Source organism: Crocodylus porosus, unplaced genomic scaffold (assembly GCF_001723895.1).
Source record: "Crocodylus porosus isolate Cpor-Errol unplaced genomic scaffold, CroPor_comp1, whole genome shotgun sequence".
Taxonomy (NCBI): domain Eukaryota; kingdom Metazoa; phylum Chordata; order Crocodylia; family Crocodylidae; genus Crocodylus; species Crocodylus porosus.
In genome coordinates, this window is record NW_017728919.1 from 2,964,822 (window position 1) to 2,990,628 (window position 25,807).

General features: G+C 41.8%; 3 protein-coding genes and 1 long non-coding RNA gene across 10 annotated transcripts in view; 2 read left to right on the forward strand and 2 right to left on the reverse strand.

The window, feature by feature from the left end:
- CIB3 (calcium and integrin binding family member 3) overlaps positions 1–3,529 on the forward strand; it is a 9,256-nt gene extending 5,727 nt beyond the window's left edge. Inside the window, exons 5-7 of the mRNA XM_019538452.1 lie at positions 573–720; positions 2,294–2,489; positions 3,066–3,529. Coding sequence (XP_019393997.1) covers positions 573–720; positions 2,294–2,489; positions 3,066–3,087 — 366 coding nt within the window. The 3' untranslated portion in view covers positions 3,088–3,529. The remainder of the gene's footprint in view (positions 1–572; positions 721–2,293; positions 2,490–3,065) is intronic.
- Positions 3,530–4,341: 812 nt separating this feature from the next.
- On the reverse strand, positions 4,342–22,479 carry RAB8A (RAB8A, member RAS oncogene family). Of its 7 annotated transcripts, none has more exons than XM_019538406.1 (9): positions 22,324–22,479; positions 22,119–22,179; positions 21,851–21,911; positions 21,255–21,332; positions 20,287–20,376; positions 18,975–19,040; positions 17,767–17,817; positions 7,329–7,397; positions 4,342–4,858 (listed from the first exon to the last, which is right to left on the reverse strand). In XM_019538406.1, exons 1-8 carry the CDS (start codon positions 22,445–22,447, stop codon positions 7,332–7,334), a joined length of 597 nt encoding a protein of 198 aa, XP_019393951.1. In that variant the 5' UTR covers positions 22,448–22,479; the 3' UTR covers positions 4,342–4,858; positions 7,329–7,331. The 7 variants fall into 7 exon arrangements, with proteins under 7 accessions (XP_019393951.1, XP_019393949.1, XP_019393953.1 ...); XM_019538404.1 differs by having other exon boundaries at positions 7,308–7,397; XM_019538408.1 differs by lacking the exon at positions 4,342–4,858 and adding an exon at positions 4,934–6,145.
- Positions 6,423–25,807, forward strand: part of LOC109312387 — a 21,088-nt gene continuing 1,703 nt past the window's right edge. Inside the window, exons 1-2 of the long non-coding RNA XR_002101809.1 lie at positions 6,423–7,387; positions 20,101–20,108. This is a non-coding gene — a long non-coding RNA (uncharacterized LOC109312387). The remainder of the gene's footprint in view (positions 7,388–20,100; positions 20,109–25,807) is intronic.
- The window catches only part of TPM4 (tropomyosin 4), an 18,531-nt gene continuing 17,549 nt past the window's right edge, over positions 24,826–25,807 (reverse strand). Inside the window, exon 9 of the mRNA XM_019538401.1 lies at positions 24,826–25,056. Within this exon, the coding sequence (XP_019393946.1) occupies positions 24,974–25,056 (83 nt within the window). The 3' untranslated portion in view covers positions 24,826–24,973. The remainder of the gene's footprint in view (positions 25,057–25,807) is intronic.

The window sequence follows — 25,807 nt, forward strand, 5'->3', positions numbered from 1 at the left end:
GTCCACTGCTACCTCTGCATCTAATGATCTGGTGATCTGATCATAAAAGGCCACCAGGTTGGTCTGACAGGACCTGCCACTGATGAGCCTGTGTTGGTTGCCCCTCAGCATGCAGTCCCCTGCTGGCCCCTTGTGGATGTGTGCCAGCATAATTTTCTCAAACAGCTTGCCTAGGATCAAGGTAAAACTAACCGGCCTATAGTTTCCCAGGTCCTCCTCTTTCCCCTTTTTGAAGATGGGAACCACGCTGGCCCTCTTCCAGTCCTCCGGCACCACACCAGAGCACCACGAGGAAGACAGAGGCAAAGAAATCATTAAACATGTTAGTTTTGCCGTCTGGTGTGACAACCAAATTTCCTGATGCGTCCTGCAGGGGCCCCACATTACCCAGAACCTTCTTTTTACCCCCTGTGTATTTAAAGAAGGACTTCTTACTGTCCTTAATCTGGGAAGCTAGTCCTAATTCCATCTCTGCCTTGGGCTTCCTCACTGCCCCCCTAAATCCCCTACTAATACATTACTTTATTAGTAAAGGCTGCCTTTCACTTTATTTTGTCTTCCCTTGTCAACAGGACAATCCATTTCGCCAGCGGATAGCAGAGGTTTTCTCAGAGGATGGAGAAGGCAATATGACTTTAGATGATTTTTTAGATATGTTTTCAGTGTTGAGTGAAATGGCTCCCAGAGATCTCAAAGCTTCTTATGCCTTTAAAATTTATGGTGAGTGAAACTGGCAGGGATGGTAAAGCTGGGGGGAAATACGGAGTTGCACATGACCAAAGACAGACTGCAGGAACACTCTTAAATTAGATCAGTGATTGTCTACTAGGCTGTCAAGGCACCCTGGGGTGTCTTGAGAACCTTATTAGGGTGTCCTGTGGTGCCTTGCATTGTTAGAACTGTTAGCTGTGCAAATCCGATTCACAAGATAAACCCAGGCATATAAAATAAAAAGCCATAGCATTAAAAGCATTCTAACATGTTGTAGTCTTTCTGATTTTTTTGCAACAGAAAAAAACTAGTCTTTTTTTTTTGCATAGTAAGAAAACAAGTGAAAATGAAGAGGTAGCATTTTCGGAGGGGTCTTTATTGTGTAACGGGGCGGTGCCTTGAGTCTAATCCCTCATAGCTACTGAGGCTGAGAACCACTACATTAGATACACACGGCTATGAAATGTATAGGTACATATTTAATAGGGCTCCCCTTCTCTTTGCATTTAAATGCTTCCTAGCTCTCCTAGAAACTTTTATGCCACTTGTAAGGTTTTCAGTGTGTTCATAACTCAAGAGATATTTTGCTTAAACTCTGGCAGCTCTGGCTTTCACCGTGGTGCACTAGGGCACAGTAGAATTAATCTAATGCACTTTTAGTGTCTTGTGCTGATGCGCCTATTGAGACTGAAGGTGATCTCTGATCATCAGTTTCTGACATCTGCTGGAAAATTTGTGGTACTGCATCCAAAGCAACTATTCCATATTTTGTTAACTGAAGGAAATAAAATTTAAAAAGAAACTGTACAGACCATGGGAGATGCTTTGAAAAGTATTGACATGACCAAATAATTCTAAGGTAAAGGGGATTTCATCTGGTGTCAGCTGTTCAGTGGCATCTGTGGTTCCACTTACTGGAAACTAGATCTGGACACGCAAAACTTGTCAACCAAGGCTGTTTACACATAGCAAGTCCTCCCTAAAATGTACCTGTCTGACTATTCATTAAGGGAATTAATGTCCCATCTTCTGCAGGGTTCTTTGAATAACCCAGGCTTGTAGCACATTTTCACGAAGGGTGTTGTTAAAAATTACAATTATTTACTGTAAGGTTTCAGTTATTTTTTTCTTTGGGTCTCAGCAAAAGCAATTCTATAATGCCCTAATAAGAGAAAGTTCTGCTTTTAAAGTCAAAGGGGACATTGTTCAACATGGGAAAAAAAAAGCAAGACAGCCTACGCTGTTCTTTTAACTTCATGCTTTTAGTTCTTGGTACTAGCTTGCTGATAATGGACATTGATTATGGACAGATTGCATTAGGGATGAGATTATTTGGGAACTCTAACATTGTGTATGACCAGCAACAGCAGGGTGCATAAAACTTGTAGATGGGTGTTTTGGAAATAACTGCAATCCAGTGAACGTTGGGCAATTCTTCAATTCCAAATTAGGAGTTCCTTCATACAGCTGTATTGGAGTTTGTAAGTCAGGTCAGACATATTCCTTCCCACTACCATCTTGGGAGTCAGACTTGGAGAAGTTTTCAGTATTTTGAATGCATCATTTCTCTTTCCTTTGACAGATTTTAACAATGATGATTATATATGCAAGTCAGACTTGGAAAAAACTGTTAACAAACTGACTCGAAATGAACTTACTCCAGAAGAAGTTAGTCTTGTATGTGAAAAAGTGATTGAGGAAGCTGATCTGGACAATGATGGCAAACTTTCTCTGGAAGATTTTCAGCACATGATAGTAAGAGCTCCAGACTTTCTCAGGTAACAGTGGCCCCTGTGTTATACATTGAGAATTCACTTCTCATTCTGTAGTACAAGTGTCTTAAAAGCTATGCTTATTAGCTCTTCCACCCTTGAAGATTTCAGCATTTCCGGTCCATCAGTCACAGTATTGCACTACAAGCATTCACTAAAAAACCAAAAAACAAACCACCAAGATTTTAAAGTTTAGGGGTGTCTGTTTTTTTGCTGTTGCTTTTGAACTTCAAGTCACATTTTTCTCTAAGATCACAAGTGCCAGGAAGTTGTCTGAAGAGAGAGAAGAAAAAAAAGCCATGATTCTCATTCTGATGGCTGAGGTAGTTAGGCCTGAATACCTCAAATATTGTTGGATTCTATATTGAACTGTTAAGAGCTGGCAACGTTATCCTGGAAAGACTATTAACTTTACAAAAGTATTTTTAACAAAAGACTGGCTCTTTAGATTTAAGTGATTTAGGCTTCTTAATCCCAAAGCAGGCAAGACAAATCAAATGTGGCAAGGTAAAAATTGCTAGGTTTGTGCCATGTGGTGAATGAGACATATGTAGCAGTTTTTGTTTTTTGTTCTTTTAATAGTACATTTCACATTCGAATCTGAATCTGGTGAAATACAGAGTGGGAACTTCATCCGAATTCCACCATGTACATCATTCCGTTCTGTTTTCAGGACCAAACACAATTTTGAGAAACTGGAGTAAGAGCTGGGGAGAAGAAAAAGTTGTTCTCTGTTTAAATCTTCAGGGATAAGATTCATTAAGATTTCCCTAAGTAACTTAGTACACATTTTTTCTTGCCAGTTAACACGTTCAATACAAATCTTGTTTTGATTTTCAGCTTCTGCAAATCTGATCAACAAAGAAATGGGGAATACATCCATATTTGTTTAACTTGGCAAATAAAAAGATTTGTTTAAGGTAAAAGACTGCTGGCACTAGAACAAACATGCATAAACTGACCATTAAAAACTTTGACTTGAAATAGGAAGGAGATTCTTAACCACTACTACAGCTGGGTCCTAAGAAACCCTTCCAATCTGAATAGTACGTGTTTATTATTGCCCTGAAGTGCTTTTTTAGATTGAGCCAGATCAGTGATTCTCAGTGCAGATGCTGTGGCACCCTAAGGTAGCCTGAGATCCTTTCAACGGTGCTGCCGTGTGCCACGCAATGTTAGCATTGTTAGATGTGCAAGCATGATTCACAAGATAAAACCAAAGATTTCAAGTAGGAATTCATTGCAGTAAAAAACACACTATGACCCAAGTTCTTTGAAACAGAGAACTTGCTCATTTATTCTTCTGTAATCAAAAAAATGAGTGAAAGTGAAGAGCTGGCATTTTCTGAGGTGGACCTTCAGTATGAAAAGGTTGAGTACCGTTCGGCTAGGTATCTGAAAACAGGGGTCTGCACTTGTCTTGCGAGGTCTCTTCTAGTCCTGGGCTCCCAACAGAAAAAACTGTTTGGGGGTATTTTTTATTTGTTTTTAAGGGGCTAGGCACTAAGTATAAGTTACACAAAAAAGAAAACCTAGAACATTTCCTTCTGTCCTTTATGCAATTTTACCTTGTGACAAAGATCTTGCTATAGGCACTGACAACTTATAAACTGGTGTCTATTGAGCTTGGATTGCAAATTCATTGGCTCAGACAAAAACCCAAAGCACTCAGAATCCCACCTATTGTAGAATGACTTTTAAAGCTGCCAAAATTCCATTAAAATTAATGGAAATCGAACACACACCAACTTGAAAGCAGCTTTAAAGGTGTCAGCCTCTGAGTGTGACGTTAGAGGACTGAAAGTTGAGTGAACTAAGAAACTCCTACCACACTGGGGCAAAAAGCAGAATGGCACTGTGGCATATTCATTCACAGTTTGAATGCAACTTATCTCAGTTACACACAGCCTCAGATCTAGATTTATTGAGTAAAAGCTTTTTCCTTGGAAAAGGAGCAGAGGATGCTGAATTACTATCTGTATTACTTGCAAGCTTTTGCTGAATTTTCTTTTAAGTCTGGAACATTGCATTGTAAGTTGTAATGCATGGATCCAGAATTACTACCAACTTTCTTAGAAACACTTTCTATTCCATGGCTGCGAGACTCTGCAGTGTATAAGGAATAACTAGCAAGGTATCTTCATGGCATATTAGTAGTAGGCACTGTAAAAAAAAAAAAAGACCTTATCTGAAGTCTCTCTCTGTTACATGGTAGATGATCACCGGAATGTTTGGTTCACTGTGTTTGTCATAAAACTGACAATCAAATCCATAGCTCCCATTTTTTCCCTGAAATTCAATAGCCTTTGAGCATCTTTAGAGTCTTTTCCACATGTTTACGATCATGGTTACTTTGTTGGTCATTTTCTGCTTACTTTAAAAGATGAAGACATTTTTGTTGAGTAACAGATTTCTATATTTTATCATTCTAAAGAAAGAACAAATTGAACTGAGGGGCATAAAACCCATGCATTTACATTTACAAGTAATAAAATGTTTTACATGTCGTACTTGGACCTTGAATCAGAAAGAGCATGTAAATGAATGATATACATAATAGTTTTTTTAAGGAGTTTAGTTCTTTCCTTGTGACATATGCAAAACTGCATATTTCAGTATCTCCAAATAAACCCTAGGTGCCAACTGCTATTTATTGCTAAAATACCAAAAAATGCCACAGTATAGGTTAACAATTTCCCCTCATCCTGATCCGACATGCTCTTCTGTTGACTAGGGTGGCACACTAAAGAATGTGCTAATCCTACAGTCCATCATGAGGACATATTTATTTTGCAAATTAAGCTTATAATCGCGTATAAAAAAATATCTAATTCAGACAGTTTTAGGGGCTTATACTCAAACTAGACAAAAACCTCCACAGTCCATACCAGTCTAACCATGGGGTAAAATTCCCTCCTGATCTCAAGCATAGCAATCAGTGGTGACGTGTAGGGGGTACGCATGCACCCCCTGACCGGCCACGCTCACCTCTTAGGTGATGGTTAGGGGAGGACAGGCAGGAGTACCAGTGCCCTCTCTGCAAGCACCAGCTGATCACTATGATTGCTGTGGCCACTTCCAGGAGGATTGCCCACGGGCAACCTCCCTGGTCAGCAGGACTGGTTGCCGGGGGGGGTGGGGCACATGCCACTCCCAACTAAAGCAGCACCAGTCGCTCATGATAGTGATTGGTCTCACTGTAAGTGGAATCTTTGCATCTCCCAGCTACGCAGTTTGCCCAGTAAAAGGGGTATCTATAAAAACAAATTTTAAACCCAACCAACCAAACAAACAAAACCTTCTTTTCACATATTAACTTGGGCCATCATGGCTATAACAACATTCCAACCTTACTTAAACATTTCTGACTGAAGAAAACTGAAAACATTTATAAAGGTACATCTAACACAGGTAAGTTTTTTATATGCCATATTTTTCTCACATACAGACACACCCCAGAACAAGAAAGGCACCATACTTTTGAAAGGCAGAATGAAGAAAACAATTTTTTCCTCACAGTAACTGAGTAGCAGCAGCAAGGGAGCTGAGCCTGTTCATTTTTCTGCTCCCTGTGGATCTCTGCTGACTTCACTTTTCCCTTCCTGCGGGATGCAGCAGACACTTCTTACTGCATTTCTTCACACATAAAATGCACACTCCAGCTTCAAGCAGCCAGTTTTTTGAAAAAAGGTGCGCAGTGTATGCAAGAAAATAAAGTTCAACTCTTAAAAAAAATACCTTAAGACACAAATCATCTTAGAATAAATATTTGGTTTGTTAAAGTGCATCATATTTCAAAGGCAATCAGGAGTCGTAGTAGAGATGATATCTTTTATTAGACCGACAAGATTTTTGCAAATAAATTAATACAATGAATTTAATTGCTTTTTATATATTGTATTAATTTATTTGCAAAAATCTTGTCGGTCTAATAAAAGATATCATCTCTACTACGAGTCCCGATTGCCTTTTCCTCTACACCAATATGGCTACAACCTGGATACTTCATGTTTAGAAGAATACGCTAGCAATATATGTACTTAAGTTTTTTTAAAGTGGTTTGCACTGTATTATTTGTCACTTTTTTTATACAAGTGTTATGTGAACAAGTTTGGATTTTTTACGAAATCCGGATTGGCATAATTAAGCTGAATTATTCATAAAATTGTACAGATCTGTCCTTGAGTTTGATTCAAAGGCCACTGAAGATGGGAACATTTCACATATATCATTTAATTTTATGTTATTCGTATTTTTAAGTGCAATCCTTCAAAAATAAATATTACAAATTACTTTTGTTCTAGTTAATCTTACACCAAGGTTGGTCTTTATGCCCAATTATTCATTAAAAAAACCCAAACCAATAGTAAAATCAGGTCTGCCAGACCTGATTCAATATTTTAAATCTTGTCGTCTTGTCAGAAATCTTGAAAAGCAGGAGACCTTCTAGGTGTGGTAACAAGATGCTACAGGAGCAGCACATTCTAGAATCTAAGGCCACACACTAACACGTCTCATTAGCTGCAACCCCTTTAAAATAAAAAACACATCATCCAGCCATGTCACTGTACAGAACAAGCAGTGTTCTCTTAAGTAATACTTTGCAGAAGCAAGTCATGTAAGAGCCAGCACTTTTAGGTACAGATAATTTCTATAACAAACCATTTGGCTGAAGTGCGAAATGTCAAACAAATAATGGTGAAGGACTCATTAAATGGCTTTATCCAAATTTGCTGGGAAAATGTGCACACACACACACTGAATATAAAATATCACAATATGTTACCTCAAAGTGTTGTAAATGTTACTGTTTTCATATCCTACCTCTTCTCAGGAGTGTTTTACCTTTCAGGTTAGTGTTGGCTTGGGGCTTGCACCAATGAGTTGCCGTGGTAAAACAGGAAGTATATTTCTCTGCACATAAAGATTGGACAAAAGTCATTATGCCACTGCCTTGCATCTAAACAAACAAATTTGTCAAACCGAATAAGACAGTAAAGTTACAAGGTACAGTAACCAGGGGACATTTTAACCAAACACATTGTACTGCATCAACAGGTAAAGCAACAAAATGCAAGTCTTGGGAGAGGTTAAAAAGGCAACTGAAGTACTTTATTTAGGTGCTGTAACAAACAGATACTAGACCAACTGACTGGGCTCTAGTTATTTTTTGTGGTCCAGATATTGATGAGTCAGTTATTAATATCTTGACAATTAGTTGATCACCACTGTTGACCCTCAGATGGATTCTGTGAACCAAGAAAGGTTAAAAAAGCTAATACAACATAAACATATCTAAACTTTTAATTGAAAAGTTAATACCAAAACAGAAAAGATATAAATGACAACAGTACAGACAAGGCATATCAAGCAAACAATTAAAGTTTATGAATGTACATTTATGTAAAGGCATAACAATCTGATTAGGGAATCCCCAGCCTGTACCAGTTATTAGACCAACCAAAAAGTTGGAAAAATGGTTCTTTGCCAAGCTTTTGGGCACAAATACTATTTTACTGTAGTATTTGAAAGCATCTTAATCTTAACGTTAAGTCATAACATCTTAAAAAAGCCTCTGCCTGGTTGGCCAGTCCATTACAGAAAGGACCTCCATACCTAGGTTTCAAAAAGTATGTTGCTAAATAGCACTAACCAGGTCTTCTTGCAAGTGGGCAATTCAACAAGAGCTGTGGTTCAACACTGACGAGCAAAAATCCCGAAGTGGACCTGGTTTTTAAATACCATGACTTGGCTAAAGTATTGGGAAAAAAAAAGCTTACTAAATAGGGCAAAAAGATAAAAAAAAGTATTCCCAATAAGTGGTACTGTAATTAATATTAATCTACCTATTCTTATTCCCTGTACAAGATTTACCTTCTCTAAAATTAGCCTCAACTATCACAAAACCACTAAATGTACACAAGGCAACCTTGCAAACTTTACTCTGATTTTTTTCAATCCATCCTTCTGGAGTTTTCCAAAGTGGTTCACACCTTATGAAATTCTCCTGCCTGAGCCTTTCCTGTGCCCATTTTCTTAGCCAAACTACAATCAAGCAAATACAAGCAACTCTATGACTAGAAACTGATGTTACCAAGTGAAGTGGGTCAGCTATACTGTGATGTGACAAAGCACAGTTGATTCGCCTCACTGGACAGAACATGTCATCCCTTGTTTCACTTTTGACAGTGCAGGATGAGGAGCAATGCGATCTTTCTGCTTTCCCACTTATGGAGAATCACGCTGGGATTCCCCAGGGTGCTGTTCTGCAAACAAAAGCAAGGAAAGCAGGTGTTCCAGGGACTTGGGCCTTCAAGCCCCCATAGCACCTGCCAAGGATGGCTGGAGAACGAGAGCATCTCAGGCTGTTCTGCTCTCCTGACACAGAGCTAACAGACATTCTCTGCAATAAAGTGGAAGAGTCTATTTCTGCCTTTTATCGCACCACTGATTTTCCATTCCTGTGGAGCAACAAAAGGTAGCAACATGTATTTGCTTCCATTTTGCAGCCATAAAAAAAAATGATGGCAGCACAAATGAGTTGTCAGACAATGTTTGTTTCCAAGCTATATTATCTTATCCCTGAACTGCTTACGGCCTACAATAATCATAGAAAATTAGGCTTGGAAGGGACCTCAGGAGGTCATCCAGATTCTAGTCCAATCCCCTGCTCAAACCAAGCCCAACCCCAATTATATGATCCCAGCCAAGCCTTTGTCTACCTGGGTCTTAAAAACCTTTGAGGATGGAGATGCCACAACCTTTCTGTTCCAGTGCTTTACTATCCTTCTAATGACAAAGCTTTTTCTAATATCTAGCCTCAGTTTCCCTTGCTGCAACTTGAGACCATTGCTCCTTGTTCTGTCATCTGCTACCACTGAAAACAGCCCAGCTCCATCCTCTTTGGAACCACCTTTCAGGTAGTTGAAGGCTGCTATTAAATCCGCTCCGCCCCTGCCCCCCGGTCTCCTCTTCTCCAGACTAAATAATGCAGTTCTCTCAGCCACTCCTCACTAGTCATGTCCCCAGACCTCTATTTTCATTGCCTTCTGCTGGATTCTCCAGTTTGTCCACAACCTTGCTGTAGTGGGGGGCCCAAAACGACTCAGGACTCCAGCACTGGTGAGGCTACATCTGAATAGAGGGGAACAATTGCTTCCCTCAGTCTGCTGGCATTGCTTTTACTAATGCAGCCCAGGATGCCGTTGGCTTCATTGGGAACAAGGGCACACTGCTAGCTCATATTCAGCATCTTGTCCACTGTAACCTCCAGGGCATGTTCTGGGGAGCTGCTGCTTAGCCAGGGAATCTCCAGCCTGTACCAGTGCATGGGACTGTTCCGTTCTAAGTGCAGGACTTGGCAGTTTTCCTTATTGAACCTTATGAGACTTCTTTAGGTCCTGTCCTCCAATTTGTCAAGGTTTGTCTGAATCCTAGCCCTTCCCTCCAGCACATCTATTATTCCCCACAGCTTGGTGACATCTGCAAACTGAGGGTGCACTCCATCTCATCTTCCAGGTTGCTGATGAAGATAATGAACAAAACCAGCCCCAGAACTGACCCCTGAGGCACTCCGCTTGATACTGGCTGTCTACTAGACATTGAGCCATTGACTACTACTCTTTCAGCCCAACGATCCAACCAGTTTTCTATCCTTTGTACAATCCAGTTGTCCATACCATACTTCCTTATAGCTTGCTTGTGAGACCATTGTGAAAGACCATGTCAATAGCCTCGCTAAAGTCAATCTACCCCATCAACTATATTATGCAAATTAAAGGCTCTCTCCAGCTCAAGTGGAAAAGCATTTTGAAAGGGTCTCATGTACAATAATGAGGATTCATGATAAGGAAGTTCAGTATTTAATAGATGGAGTTTGTTAAATAGCACGGTCTGTTCCACATCCAGGTGTCATGACAACTCCTTACTAGCCCTGAGAGTTGGGGCACCTGGTATGGATACACAACAAAGCAGCAGGCGACCAGGGAAATGGTCCCTTTATATTACAAATGTAATTCTTTGCATCTCTTTATTAGCGTGTAGGCTGCACCAGGAATGTGGATTTGACCAAGATCTTTACAATGCCATATATAATATGCAACCTCTCAGACCAATTGCAGGACATCCAAACTTCCTTACTTAGTTTTACTCTTTCGTTTCTGAATGCAGGGCTGCCGCCGCCATGTCGCTAAACAACTTCCAGCTAGCTATGGAAACTGTTTCCTTTCCCTCCAGTCATTTAAGAATTTGGCTTATATATTTAAGGACTTGACTATAGTAATCCTTAATAGGTAACAAAGAACGTAATTGAGACTTACAGTTATTCCCGATGGAGCAAGAGACTGTGCTGCCTTTTGGGAAATCAGAGCCTTCCAACTGCGGTGTGGAGAGCAAGGCAGGGTGTGGGACAGTGGTTTTGTGTTATCAGGCTCAAAAAAGGATACGCGTTGAATACAAATAAGAAAAGGTGTGTTATCAGTATCCACAGATAAGCATGCCAAGACTTATGCTGACTAATAAACTCCTCCTCTTTTGTCTTCAAGAGGAGGCTGGACAGATACTTGGCTGGGGCAATATGACCCTGGCACCTGTTCCTGCCCAGGGCAGGGGGTCAGACCTGATGAACTGTTTAGGTCCCTTCCAACCCTGAGCATTATGATACTATGAAACAACTGTAACATAACCATGATTTCCTTCAGGAGCAACTGGTCATTACTGAATAGCAGCAGCTGTAACACGATGAAAGAACGGGCATATTTATTGTGGGTTGCAAAACATGATCTTGCATTTTACCAATATGAATGTCGTTATTTTTGTTTGTCAGGATCTGGTATCATTTGTAGCCGATTATCTCATAAAACTTTTTCAACTAATTGACAATATTATGTTAATTGCACTATATTGTTGACAGATATTGCAATAGGTAAGATTTTTTTTTAGTGGCATCTTTTATTGCACCGACTACCAGCTTTTGAATGCAAGGACCTGATGAAGAATGACAACGCGCATCTTGCATTCAAAAGTTTGTCCAACCCTATCCTAACTATGCCGTTGGCCCAATAAAACATATCACCCTAAGAAATCCTTGCCTCTTGCATAATCCCTGGCCCATCATAGCTACAACATCACTAACACTACCATATACTGTAATTAAAATTGTGTTGTTAAATACAGTGGAAATGTAAAGCACCAATTTTTCTAATCTATTTTATAGGCAACCAATGGGATAATTAATGGGATGTCAGACAAAGAAAGAAGAATGTGATAGTTTAAACACTCTGAAGGAGCAAAACGGGTTTCAGTAATTCAGTGATTATGCAGCAGAGCTGCTACTGTTGGCAATAAGCATGCTGGCCTGCAGGCGAGAAGTGGCAAGGGCTCAAAGAAGAAAGTAGAGGAAAGGTACTATGGGGGGGGCGGTCGCTTAAGGTAAGAGAACCCTCTTCTCTGAAACGAACACCTAAGAAGAGTTTCTCTTGGCCATCTTAAAATCCATACCTTTAAGTAAATAGGAGAGTTGTTTGGGCGAGAAATTTTCTTGGGCTTACACAAAAAACACACCCCGGTTTACCACAGATACTTGTATATACTCACCGGTGTTTCACTTCCTGCAATTATAAGCAACTAGATTTTACATATCAACGCCATCTCAATACATTTAGTTGCAGAATAAATTTTTGAACCAGTACTTTGTACAATAGCAGATGCATGGAAGTCTGTAGTCTATTATTTACAAATTTGAAACAGTCATTTTATGATTGAGAAATACCAACTGTTGTTGAGTTAGTAGGTATCAGTTTTTACTTGGACATGTCAGGTACACAGACTGAGGTGGACACAGGCTTATATTACAAAACAGAAGGGAGTGCAAAAAGGAAAGACCAGTAACAAAGTGGAGACTGACTGGAATGACATCTTCCACAACACCACTAAGGGACAGTTTTATAAACTTTAGCACAAAGTTGGTAATTAGTCTATAAATATCAGGTGTATAACTAAAGTTGTTTTCAAATATTAATTTCAGTCTATGAAGTTATTTCATATCCTGTTAATTAGATTTTAAAGTGATGGTGCAGTAAACAAACACCTGAAGTCATGGACTGAATCAAACAGTATTTAAACAAAACAGCTGTAATTCAATACAGAAATCAGTTAAATTGCAAGATTTGTAGCTTTAATGCTCTTGGTGGAACAGGTGAAATTAACAGACATTATGGACAGGTTCCTCCAAGAGGCCAAAACTGGGTGCTCAGAACAAGGGAATATATAAAATAATAAAAAGTGAAGCAGTCCACTCGGTTCTGAAGTGAGACCAACCGTATTGCTAAACCATTCTTACAGTTACAAGATACTCATCTGCACTTTATTCCTCTTAGGAAGTTCAATACATTTTTCAGTGTTCCAAAACCTGATGTAGCAGAACTCAAACTTTGGTCATTATGCTTTCATAGCACTCACGTTAACATAAAATTTGCAATAACTAGATAACACTTCCACCAAATGGGCAACAATAATTGTTCATTAAGGAAAGTGGTTTAATTATGAAAAGGAAATCACAGTCCTCCTAAATAGACATATAAACATGTGCAATGACCAACATAAATGTAAATAAAGGATATTCACATGGGGAGGACATGGCACAAGAAAATTTTAATTTAAAGAGGACTCTCTCAGTATCAATAATATGCATAGTGAAGGTCAGAATTCCATCCTTCAAACCTTCCTATTTGCAAGTAAATATTCACTGCCCTCCCAGATTTATCACAACAAATTTGAAGATGGATGCTGTCAGTAAAAGACCATCTAGTAGTGTAGCATATTGGATTACCAGCTATTTTTCGCTTACCCACCAAACAAACACACACATTGATTGGACCATCCAATATCACAGGGTGCACTGATAATGGAGGGTGAACATTAATCATCTGCGACCAATTCAAAAACTAAACATTTTCAGCACACAGAAAACGATTTCATGGTCCATTGTAATCTACCTCAAGGGTGTCCAGCCTGGAGCATGCGTACCACAAATGGCATAGGGGGCAGGCGGCACAGTAGATCAGGGAAGAGGAAGGGGATTGGAGTGGCATTTGGAGAGGGTGCCTGGGTAATCTGTGGCATATCTGCCAAAAAAGTTGCCGCCCACCACCGATTTAGCTGATACCTGCCAAATCTCTGCACTTCGCTGGTGATAACGACCCTCCCAAATTACTTTGTTCCTCCATTTTCAAGTTTTCCCTGCTTCTCTCTTTTCTGTTGGCTACCTGATACTTTATTTTACACCCTGTTTCTGTCTACACGTGGAGTTTTACACAAGCTACTTAGCTCTGCTGTTTGCTTCTCTCCCAGAGACCTGAGGAAGGGTACTGTGATACCTGAAAGCCTGTCTTATGTCTATCCCAACCATGCAGTTGGTGCAATAAGATATCATCCAGACAAACCATTGCCTCTAAACACTTTAATATATTTATCAAAACTATTCCTGAACTCCTCTCTCAGTTATACAAAATATACAGATTAAAAAAAATCTTTATTGCCTATGCTGTAGTTTGCATTAGCTATAACATTAAATGCACAGACTGAAAGGGTCCCTAAATACGCTGGCATGATTGAATTGTTTTACTTTTAAAACCATCTCGACCCATTGCAGAAGATGGGCTGCACGCATTCACCAAAAACTCGTTTAAACAAACAAACAAACAAAAAAAACCCTCAGGTTTTTCTGCAGAACAGTTTGGTACATAAAAATTTGTTAATGAACAGGATAGCTCATTTAAAACATTCAATCCATTAGCCCCAAGAAAGAAAATCCTTTTATATGCCATTAGCTATAAACTTATTTTCAGTTACAGGGAGACGTACCAAAGAATGAAGTTTCTTCCTCATGTATTCAGCCTGAGCCCGAAACAGAGCTCTTGTTAGGTACATATATCTACAGAGTTACTTTTTATACAGAAGCTACTTGACAGACCTAGGACTTGCAAGTACTATTACAAGAAATGAGGCTGGGGCATATTCATACAGATTTGAAGGACACAATATAAAGGAGTTAACTAATTTTAACATTAATCATTTCCCTTTAAATGCAGTCATCAAGGTAAACAAAGCACATTAACAGTGCCAGGGAGATTCAGAACATTGCCAATATGTTCATTCTTTCCAAATATACTATTATGCCGAGTGGTTGACCATGACAGCAAGCTTCCAAGTAGGTTAGACTTGTCTTTTCCCCCAAATCTAATTAGGGAAAATTGATTTTTATACCCAATAACTTGAAAGCAACTCGCTGCATAATAACTTGTATTAGTTAGCTGCTAAATTCTAGTCACCGGAACGTTATGCACAGGTGTTGCAAGAATAAAATATGCATTATAGAGAAGTATAGTTTTACGAGTCAACACCTGCTTCTTCCATCCCAGTATTTACACTGCTGCACATAATACAAGAAGTTCACTGCTGCTTTAAATTGTAAAGTAACCACTGCAGGGCAGGAAGAAAATGTCATTTATAAACATGAATTTTCAGGATGTATGTGTATGCAGTGTGCTTTTGCATATGTGAGCAAGTGTGCACATGTACATGCATGATTGGAATGCAGTTTGATAACCTATTTTCAGAAACTGGAAATAACAATTCATTGAGATTTGAGGTCATCCTCAACTATGAAATTAAACAAGGAAAAAGAACCATGCACAAAACACACACCTTATGTTGTCCATCATGATGATGTGATTTTTGATGTAGTGGTCTACAGATCTGAACCATGGCCTGTATTTCCAACAGGTAGATTGCACAGATGTAAAATATTCTCTCCAGTTAAAGATACCTAAATAATCAAATGTATTATGTGTGGTCATATCTACCACAGAAAATAAAGCTTCTCTCCAAATGCCTCATGTTGAGGATGTACAATATTTACAACATGCTTTGGTTTCAAAAACTTTTTGAAGAGATATTTTATTTATTTTAATTGTAGACTTAGGAACTGAACTAGAGATAGGTAGACAAAGGATGTTCTGTGGCAACCAAATGAGGGACATGCAGACACCTCCTGCATAGCTTTTGAAACGTGTACCCCCATTATGTTTACAGAAGTGCATTTATTTGATGTTTCGAAATGATTGTTCTATATGTATCTACAGACATTTATATGCACATGTATCATGTACACATAATTAGTTTATTAATATTGGCATTTCAGTGTAAAGCCATTTAGAGTTATTTTGATCATAACTTAATTTTCTATGTTAGACATTACAGATATAAACCCCATCCCAAAGAATGAAGCCTGTCAGTAAAGGTGCTATCGCAGGTCACATCTGATCTGTACCCCCTCCACTAAACAATGTAGATGCCAAATGGCAACGTGACAAAAATAAGCTTGTTTCATCTCCAAAATTGAAGAATCAGACAATTACTAAAATAAACATTTTTTCGGTCTTATTTTGATGGTCACAGTGTGACAGGGTATGTCGAAAGGTGTTAAATCCACAGATAGAGGAAATCTCACTCAGAACAGGCACAGTCCAGTTCAATTGAGCAGATGCTCAAATTAAGGCAGTGTCCCTCACAGAAGAACACATCGGAAAAAGCTGCTTTTCTTTTGTTGGTCTGGAGTGATTTTGACTCCCTGGTTGCTGCCTTGTGGGCTATTGCCTTCCTAAAGATGCAAAGAATTTAAAAAGGTTATTTATTTATACTTAACAGCATCTAGTGTGATTAATGATTACCTTCCATCTCAGCTTTTCAGAACTAGGGGTTTGATTCAAAAGCCTACTGAATTCATGGTAATTTTTCCAATGACTTCAACAGACCTTGGGTCGGCCAATGTATTACACAATAAAAATATTTTCTGCTAAATTTGGCTCAAACAAACATGGACTGTGCATATTCTCTTTACTTCTAAAACAGCGGTTCTCAGTGGGCATGCCACCAGCCCTCGTCAGAGGTGCTGTGATATAGGTGCTGCTGTGATAGTGGCAGTGGCCAGGTCAAACTGCTCTTTGCACGCTCCTGCTGCATGAGGGCTGTGATCAGCCTAAAGCAGGCAGGAGCTGGCTTGGCTGTAGCCCTTTCCAATCCAGGCCCCCCCCCCCCTGAGAAACAGAGGCAGGACAGCAGAGGTGCTGTGATATAGGTGCTGCTGTGATAGTGGCAGTGGCCAGGTCAAACTGCTCTTTGCACGCTCCTGCTGCATGAGGGCTGTGATCAGCCTAAAGCAGGCAGGAGCTGGCTTGGCTGTAGCCCTTTCCAATCCAGGCCCCCCCCCCCCCGGAAACAAGTGCACAGGACAGTTTCACCTGCACACTTATTTCCAGGAGGTGCATAGGAGGGGTCAGACCAGCATAAGCTGCACAGCATGAGGCAGCTCCTGTTCAGCCTTAGGCTGAACAGAGTCTTCATCCAGCAGGAGTGTGCACAGGACAGTTTGACCTGGCCATGGCAGGAGCACACACATGCCAAAGGCCTTCTGAGGTCATCTGTGCAGCAAGCCCAGGGCAATATTTTTCAGGGGCCACAGAACCAGGTTGTGAAATGCTAAGTTAAGTTGAAGTAGCACCAACAGTGGTTCTTAACATGGGACAGCACCATGTTCAAAAGAGGGGTGCAATGACTCTAAAAAGTTGAGAACCAGCACCCTAAAGGGTCTCAGAAACTACTGAGGTGAGACTCCCGCATGTCCTGTTAAAAATCAAATGTTTCAATTATATCTGATAGATGACGGTGGCTACCAAACTACACGCTGAGGAGTCAGCTTAATGAAAGTAACCGGGTGTGTTTTAGTTTCATAAATAAAAGAACAAAATGCATAAGGTCTCACCTGCTATGAGGGCAGATCTTAGACATGCACAGTGTGAACCAATTTGATAATAATACCTGGTCCCAGGATTAAGGTTGAATAGATGATGTTTTGGAGGATACCGAGTATGCAACACCAACTGTCGGGCCTCACTTATTTCTAATCTCTATGATTCAACGATTCTGAGTGTAAAAATGAGGATCATTTACTGAAAACAGGGTGAGACCCAGTCCAGTAAGCAAATGTTAGAGGTCATTTTAGAGAACCTCTAAACCCAGGCACAACTCATTCCTGGGATTTTAAAACCATCATCTTGTGTTCAAATTTCATCCTGAACTGGTTGCAAGATAAAGTACAGTTTCTACTATCTCCACTGTGTTGCAATTGAAAAAAAAACCTGCCAAAAATAGATGCGCTAGTCAAAACAGATACTGTAGTTGGTGCTTCCTTTTAAATGAGTTATATGTACTATTAGTTACTCACCAATTTCTTGTCCATTTTTGCCTTGATATCTCTTGCAAGAGTGAAAAAAGCCTACAAGTAAAGCATATAGAAATGTTTTTGTTAGACACATTAAGTATTTTAACAAACGGTTCTTCCTAGAACTACAGCCGGAAGTCAGCTTTTACAGCAGGGTAATACTTCCGTAAGATGTCACATAGTACCTTTAACAACAGTTTAAAATATGGCACTTTACAACTGAATTAAATGTTCAGAAATTTTTCACATAAAGCAGGTTTTAACTAGGAAAGGCGCATGGGCTGATTCTTGTTGATCCAGACAACAAAACACTGCTTTGATGCACAAAATCACTGCAGTTCACTTTAGGATGACTTAGTGTCAGTATAAAATACAGGATACCAGCTACGTAGAAAGATGCATTACATTAGTACAATACTATCTCAAGATGTTTCCCAAGTTAAACTACCAGTGGCCTGAAAAACTGCAGCAAAATACCACCTAAAACATCCATGCCATATTTAAATGGTGACAGATTTAATTCACTGGGCCAGCAGAGAGTGTCCTAAGCCAAGCAAGCCATTTATCAGGACAGAAACTGTCATCTTTGATACAGCGTTCTTACTGATAAAGTCAGCCATAACAGTAACTATCATATCATTTTAACTAGCACTTAAAACAACATGCTATTTTAGAATGTTCTACCATCCTCAAGTCTTCCCATCCATGGCCTCAATCCCCCAAACCACTTTCCCTTATCACCCCATCTCATCCTGTAGAGCTCTATAGCAGGGTTTTATTGCCCATTTCACAAGCTAAGGTGTTGCAGGAAGGCAAGGGGGAGGGAGCAGAACCATTTTGCTTTGCCATAACCTTAATTTGTTTTCTGTCCCACTTACCTACTTCCTCCAAGTTTTCTTCCCTAGGAAATTTCCCCCAAGTATTAATAGAAACATGCACTCTCACGCATCTGGCTTACTTTGCACCAATTCTGCCTCCTGGCTTTATGATTCATTTCAATCTAAAGAGTACATATTTTAAGAAAAGCCATTTGGCGTGATACTTTCTTTGAATATTACCTCCACAGGGTAGATAACATCAGTGAAAAAACCAACACCAGTAACTTCTGGATAGGACTTTGTGTATAGTCAAAAGAATGGTGCTCGTACTGCTCTCTCAGGCAAATCTTAACAGAATAGCTGCCTATAGAAAAAGAAAGCCTCAGTACTTACATTTTCTATATTAATATTTGCTTTTGCACTGGTTTCCATGAACTTAATTCCAAAACTGGCAGCAAGCTAAACAAAAATAAAGATTTGCCATTAGTTAGCTAGAGTTGGGCCACACCTAGTATTAGTTCTGCATTAAAAACAGAACCTACTGTAGCACTGAGCAGGAAAATGTGAAAGCAGAATTGCAGCTTTAAACTGAACTTCTTATGCTGCTGAACAATTACTGATGCTGTAATACTGCTATTTATATATATAAAGTTCAAGAAAAATTCTCCTCAGCTAAAACCGATTTTCAGTTATATTACACTGATTGATCAGAGGTCAGGAAAACAGATCTTACGATGACAGGCTGAGAGTCATGGGACTCTTTAGCCTGGAAAAGCACAGGCTCAGGGGTGATCTGATGGCCACCTATAAGTTTATCGGGGTGACCACCAGGATCTGGGGGAACGTCTGTTCACCAGAGCGCCCCAAGGGATGACGAGGTCGAACGGTCACAAACTCCTGCAAGGCCGTTTCAGGCTGGACATAAGGAAGAATTTCTTTACTGTCCGAGCCCCCAAGGTCTGGAACAGTCTGCCAGCAGAGGTGGTTCAAGCACCTACACTGAACACCTTCAAGAGCAAATTGGATGCTTATCTTGCTGGGATCCTATGACCCCAGCTGACCCTTTGGGCAGGGGGCTGGACTCGATGATCTCCCGAGGTCCCTTCCAGCCCTAATGTCTATGAAATCTATGATTTAACTTGTGATTTTTCTTAAAATATTAATAGCACTGTATTTAAGGTCACTTTTTAAATACACACTTTTTTGAACTGTAGACATTACAAACCTGACAGGATACCTAAATAAATGAAAAAGAGTTAAAGGCAGACCAAATATTTTTGCATAAGGAATGGGATTTAGAAAAACAAAACCTGTAAAAATAGGCACTAAGAGTGAGGATTTTTTCTAATTGATGCGATTAATTGTCTGTAGTTAAGAGACTCCCATGCTAAATCCGCATTCCTTCCTTACTACCAAGTTGCCCCCAAAACATTAAGAAAGCAGAGTTTCCGTAGCCAGATGGGCTTGAAGAATGGTTACATGTCTAAGTAATTACAGGCTCAGGAGGGCTACACCCAAGATTCCAGGGTTGAGGGCAGACACATTATAGGGTCTGCATCTAAAGTGAACTTTAGAGATTGAGAACAACGAAAGAGTCAGAGGCCAGCTCTAGGAGGCTCAGAAGCTCGCAGGATTCAGTGGTTGTACCCAAACACAAGATGGCCTCCATGCTAAGAACAGGATGCAGGTAGACTGCAGTGCTTACCTTCTCTCCTTGTTCTCTGGAAACCTGTCTTTTGTCATTTGCATCACATTTGTTTCCAAGAATCATCTTTTCAACATCTGGGGATGCATGCTGTAATGGAAATTGGTTTAACGCTAAGAATTATTTGCGTAAATCATTTGCTGGTTCTTACAAATACATTTATCCGACACGTTGTATCTTAAAAAAGAACATTATGTTCTGTACACAGTTAAGGATGGCAGGCCAGGACCGCAGCCTGATTTAGTGATTCTCAAACAGTACGCTGCAGTACCCCAGAATGCTGCAAGATCATTGGAGATGTGAGTAGATAAGAGAAGGCTCAGGGTCCAGGTGTGAGTAAGCAAGCCAACAGAGCAGGCTCTCCCTGCTTGGCTGCTCCCCTGCCCCCATTGCCCAACCCCTCTACAAAAGAGGGGTAATAAATTAAATTAATTTTTTAAATGGGGTGTCACTCAATTCACAAACGTTATGAAGGGGTGGTGCCTTAAGTCTCAACATGTTGAGATCCACCAGTGTACTCGCTCCTCTCCCCATTCTGAACCTGCCAAAGTTGGAATTATAAAATTCCCTCCGCCTCATCTGCTGCTCTGTTTTCTGCGTACTTTGTTCCACATGTTGCATGCTGCACGCAGAGGCTGCCCATGACACAGATTGGCCACTCCCAAGTTAGAATATTGTTAATTAGAAACATTTATGAGTTAAAAATACCCAAGTAAGAGGAAAGCGCTGTGGTTTGTCCAGCCTGCCCTCAGATACGAATAGTGTGAATTATTAGCAGTAAATTCCAGAAAACGTTGCCAAGTTGGCATCAAAAATGAAAATTACATTCCTTCCCGCTCTCCAAATATTCTCTCAGACCACAAGTAGACAACGAACATAAAACGTGAACTGCAGCTATTTTTCTAAAGTCTGCAGGGAAGCTATATTTTTTTGTAAACAATAATAAAAAAAAGGTACAAAGAAATTACCTCTTCGATATTCCGGACCCAATTCTGAATATTTTCAAATGATTTTTCATTGGTGATGTCATACACTAACATGATGCCCTATAGATTAAAGAAAACCTGACTAGTTAATTTTAACATGCGTATTTCAGCCAGGATGGTAAATAAAGCCAGTACAGAAAGAACATAACTCCTTATGTCAACGTTGAACAGAACAAAAACAAATGCATGCGTTAATTCGAAAGCCAAACTAACTTGCCAGAGCCAGTGTCATGCAAAAAAAAAAATCCCTTACACGCTACACTAACTCATTTTGCTAGGTGTAATTAAATTGCAGCTTGGGTTTTCTTTAGGAAGACATGCCATTTATTCAACTCTCACTAGCAAGCCTTTGCACAAGGCTTTACGTAGCAAGTTTTATCGGCATTCTGACTGCGGGACTCCAGCGTGTCACCCATCTCCTCGCTTCACCAGCTGCACTACTAAGGGATGGAAGCCCCGGCTGGAACAGTTGCGTGGTTGAGCGTGGTTAAACGAGGGCCGCTTACGCAGGCTTCACAACAAGCCCTGGATGCTTACAAACGGTCCTAAGCTGTGGTCCAAGTCCGCACAGCCCTTACCATGGCTCCTCTGTAGTAGGCCGTGGTGATCGTTCGAAACCGCTCCTGGCCGGCAGTGTCCCTAAAACACACGTTAGCGCATGAGAACAGCAAACCCAACTTCTGATGGGACAGCCGCCAGCAGCCTCCTCCCAGCTGTGCACGCACGCTCTCGCAAAGCAGCGGAAGGGCACAGCCCCTCCACCAGCCCGCTGCTGAGCCGGCCGGGCAGCACCCCCAAGCACCGCGCAGCCAAGGGGGACGCAGCGCCAGGCGGGTGGGCGCTCACCAGATCTGCAGCTTGATTCTCTTCCCGTCCAGCTCGATGGTTCTTATTTTGAAGTCGATGCCTGGGGGGGGGTAGCCGCAGTGTGAGCGCCGGCGCCGGCGCCGGGCCCTCCCTGTATCCCCGGCCCCTGCCCTTGCCCCGGCTCCCTACCCCCAGCTCCGGCTCCGGCCCCTCTCCCCGGGCCCTGCCCCGCGCTCGCGCTGACCGATGGTGGAGATGAAGGTGGCGTTGAACGCATCCTCAGAGAAGCGGAAGAGCGCGCACGTCTTGCCCACACCCGAGTCCCCGATCAGCAGCAGCTTGAAGAGATAATCGTAGGTCTTCGCCATGTTCCCCGGGCCCCGCCCCCTCCGGAAGCGCTCACGTTGCCCGGGGTCCCACAGGAGGACCTGCCTGCCCATCACCCCTGCTCTGTACTCTTATTGGCTGGCCGCTCCGTGCGTCACACAACTCCCGGCTCATTCGGCAGCCGAGCAGGAAGAGGAAGGTGACGCGTATGGAGGAGGACCCGCCTTGCCGCCGGGCCACTCGTGCACTTATTGGCCAGCTGCGCGGGCCGAGCGAGGAGCCGCGCTGATTGGTGGGTAGAGATAGCGGAGGAGGAGCGCTGTGGCGGGGTGCTGCCTTTCCCCTCCGCCGTGGCGTCTAGACCCAGCGCTGTAACGAGGCCCGGGCCGGCCGTGATTCTGGTCGGTTCGCGGCGTGCGGCTATGCCGCGGGTGCCGAGTGCGCCCGAGGCCCGTTAGCCGGCGGCAGCGACTGGGTCTAGGCCTGCGCTCCTGCTTAGCGACCTCGCCCCTCTCGTGCTGAGGTGAGATGGGCGTGGCACGGGGCGCGCTTCGTGCTGGGCCGGGTCTAGGGCGCCGCGGGGCAGGAGCGGGCCGGCCCACGCCTCCTTCGTCTCGGGACCGGCTCTGCCCCTGCCCGGGCGCTCGGTGCCTCCACGGTCAGCGGGGCCTTTGGTCCCGAGCATCGCTAGAGCCTCCCTGGGCCCTGCCTGCACTCCGGCGCGGCCCGCGGGCAAAACCAGAGTCGGCAACGGTGTGTGTGCAAGAAGAAGCCACCGCAGCCCAGGTTGCGTCAAGTGCGGATTAAACAGGGACCATCTCATCCCCCCGGATCCGTGCTTGTGACCATCCCAACCGAGCCGCTGTCCAATCCACTCTCAGAAACTTCCAGGCATGGAGACGGCACCTCTCCTCGAGGTAGGCCGCCCAGTATCTGACACGGCTCCTCCTGACCGCAAGCCTGACTTTCTTCTGCTGCATGTTGAGTCCATTACTCGTAGCCCTCTCTCCTGCTGCCAGAGACAAAAGCCCATCTCCACCCTCTCTATAAGCACCTTTTGGGTATTTGAAGACTGTTACCAATTCCCCCCTCAGTCTTCTCCTCTGCAGACTGAAAAACCCTGCCTCTTTCAGACTCTCCTTTTAAGTTGTGCTTCCCTGGCTGCTAATAATTTTTGTGGCTGTCTGCTGGACTGGTTCCAATATGTCCATATCCTTCTTGAAGTACGGGCCCCAAACAGGGCCTCGGTAGTGCTGAATACAGCAAAAGGATCACCCCCCTTGATTTGTAAGTTTTATGTGCTTGCTGATACAACCCATCCTATTTTCACACTTGTTCTCTCTCTGCAGTCTTATATGCCTTCTCTAGTTTGGTTGCCAGCAGTTGGCGTGCGTCTAGAGCTCGAGATGCATCTGCTTTCGCTTCCTGATACGTTGCGTTTCAGTGTGCTAGTCATGCTAAGGCTTGGCTCTGAATTCATGGTTGCTTGTCATTCTCTGGTAACAATATGCCCCCAAGTAAATGCACATTGACAGCTGGAATAATACTCATGCAGAGTGGTGATTATTTATCACCCATAATGCGATCACACATTCTGCTTATAAAAAGAACTGGCCCTTTCACACATCTCACTACAGATTCTGTTTTTCTGCCCTTTGTGATGCCTAGGTAGGGCGGGGGGGGGTAGTGAATTGAGGCAATGGTGCTGAGCCCTGTGCTTTGTGGGGGCCCTGCAGAGCTGGGCGGGAGTGGCAGTGGCCCCGCCCCTCACAGTGTTAAAGGGACCTCGCACCGGCTGACTTGCACCCTCCTATAGTCGTCTCTGTGCCTAGGCTTCTGTCAGAGTTACTGCTTTTCAGCTTTTCCCTTCTGTTGGCTCTATTCTGGTTATTTTACATTGGTCAAATTTCAGATTCCTTCCAGTATGTGCATTTGTTTCACTATATAATAGGCTAAAATGAAGTAGGTTAGCCTCTCAAATGAAGTGGAAAATAGTAAGTATGCCTAAACCTTCTATCTGGCTTTTGCTGTCTCAGGATAGGGGTCACTTGTTTCAGGCACATAATTAGCTATAATCCAGTTTAAGTTTTGTGAATGATATTAGCAGCCTTTGATGGCAGTCTTACTTTTCCAGCCACACCATGTTTATTTCCAAGTCATAACGTAATTTTTTTTCAGGTACGTTTTAAAGTAACAAATTAATTGGTCAGGGTGTGTGAGTGTGCGCATGCACGCTGTGAGTGTATGCCTGTGCACATGACACTTAAACACAGTTTCATGAGGTAATCCAATACTCTTTCTAAAGCATCCTAGTGAAAATACAGGGCTTTGCTACAGTCTGTTGCTGTGGCTGAATAAGAAGCTCTGGGAAACATACTTATGTCATTAATGGTGGGAAAGAAATAAAGCAATCTGATTGTTCAGAGGCAGCAAGATAAACTTGTTTTTATTTAAATCAGTTTTTACGGAACAAGCTAAAAACTTGATGTTAAGGATTGCATGCGGAGATCGGTATTACAGGCTGACAGTTTTTAAAGAGCATCGAACAAAGCTAGGAGAATTGCTAGTTACAAAGAGGTCATATCATTAAGAGCATGGTCAAGTTCCTCGCTGATAGCTTTGTACTTCAGCTTCTGAGCATACAGCTCATCTACAAAGGATGGCCCAAAGGTGGTTCAATGAGAGATGCAGTAAAACAGTCCACAGCGAAAGGTACAGAGCAGAGAAAAAGGAGAGCATCGGAATGTATCAAATGAAGAGGAACAGTGGAAAATAAGAGGAGGGGGGAAAAAAAGTGAGGAGACTATTCATACGAAGCACAGATTTATACACATGTAAGAAATGCCTAAAATTAAGAGTTTCAACTTAAACAGTTTTAAGAGATGTAGAAGTTGGCTTTTTCTAGTGATCACCAATAAATTGGGTAAACTCTGTTCCTAGTAATTAAGTACTCAAGGCCTCTTGGTTAGGTGCATTTGGTATGTAAGTAGTTATCTTGGCTTTTGACAATCAAAGCAAACATTAAAAAAATGTCATGACATTTTGGCAAACAATTGTCATACCATAAATCTCCATCTTTGTGGATAGCTCTGCTATCTTTTTGCATGACTTTGAGCCTGCATGGCTTTGATTGTAATTGTTCAGTCCCAAAAGAGACACTGACAAGGAAGAGCAGAGAAGAAGGGGGCAGAAGATGATTATATGTTAGTTGCAGGGGTAGAATTAAACTGACGCAACCTTGATAACATTTTTTTTTAAAGTTAGACTAAACAAGAAATTGTTTGCGTAAAGTGTTACTGAAAATGGATTATATTTCTTTCAGTTTGTTGCATGAGAACTGTAAAGCACTGTTTTACATAATTATTCCTCTACTAGTGAACTGCCTGTCAAAAATGACGGGG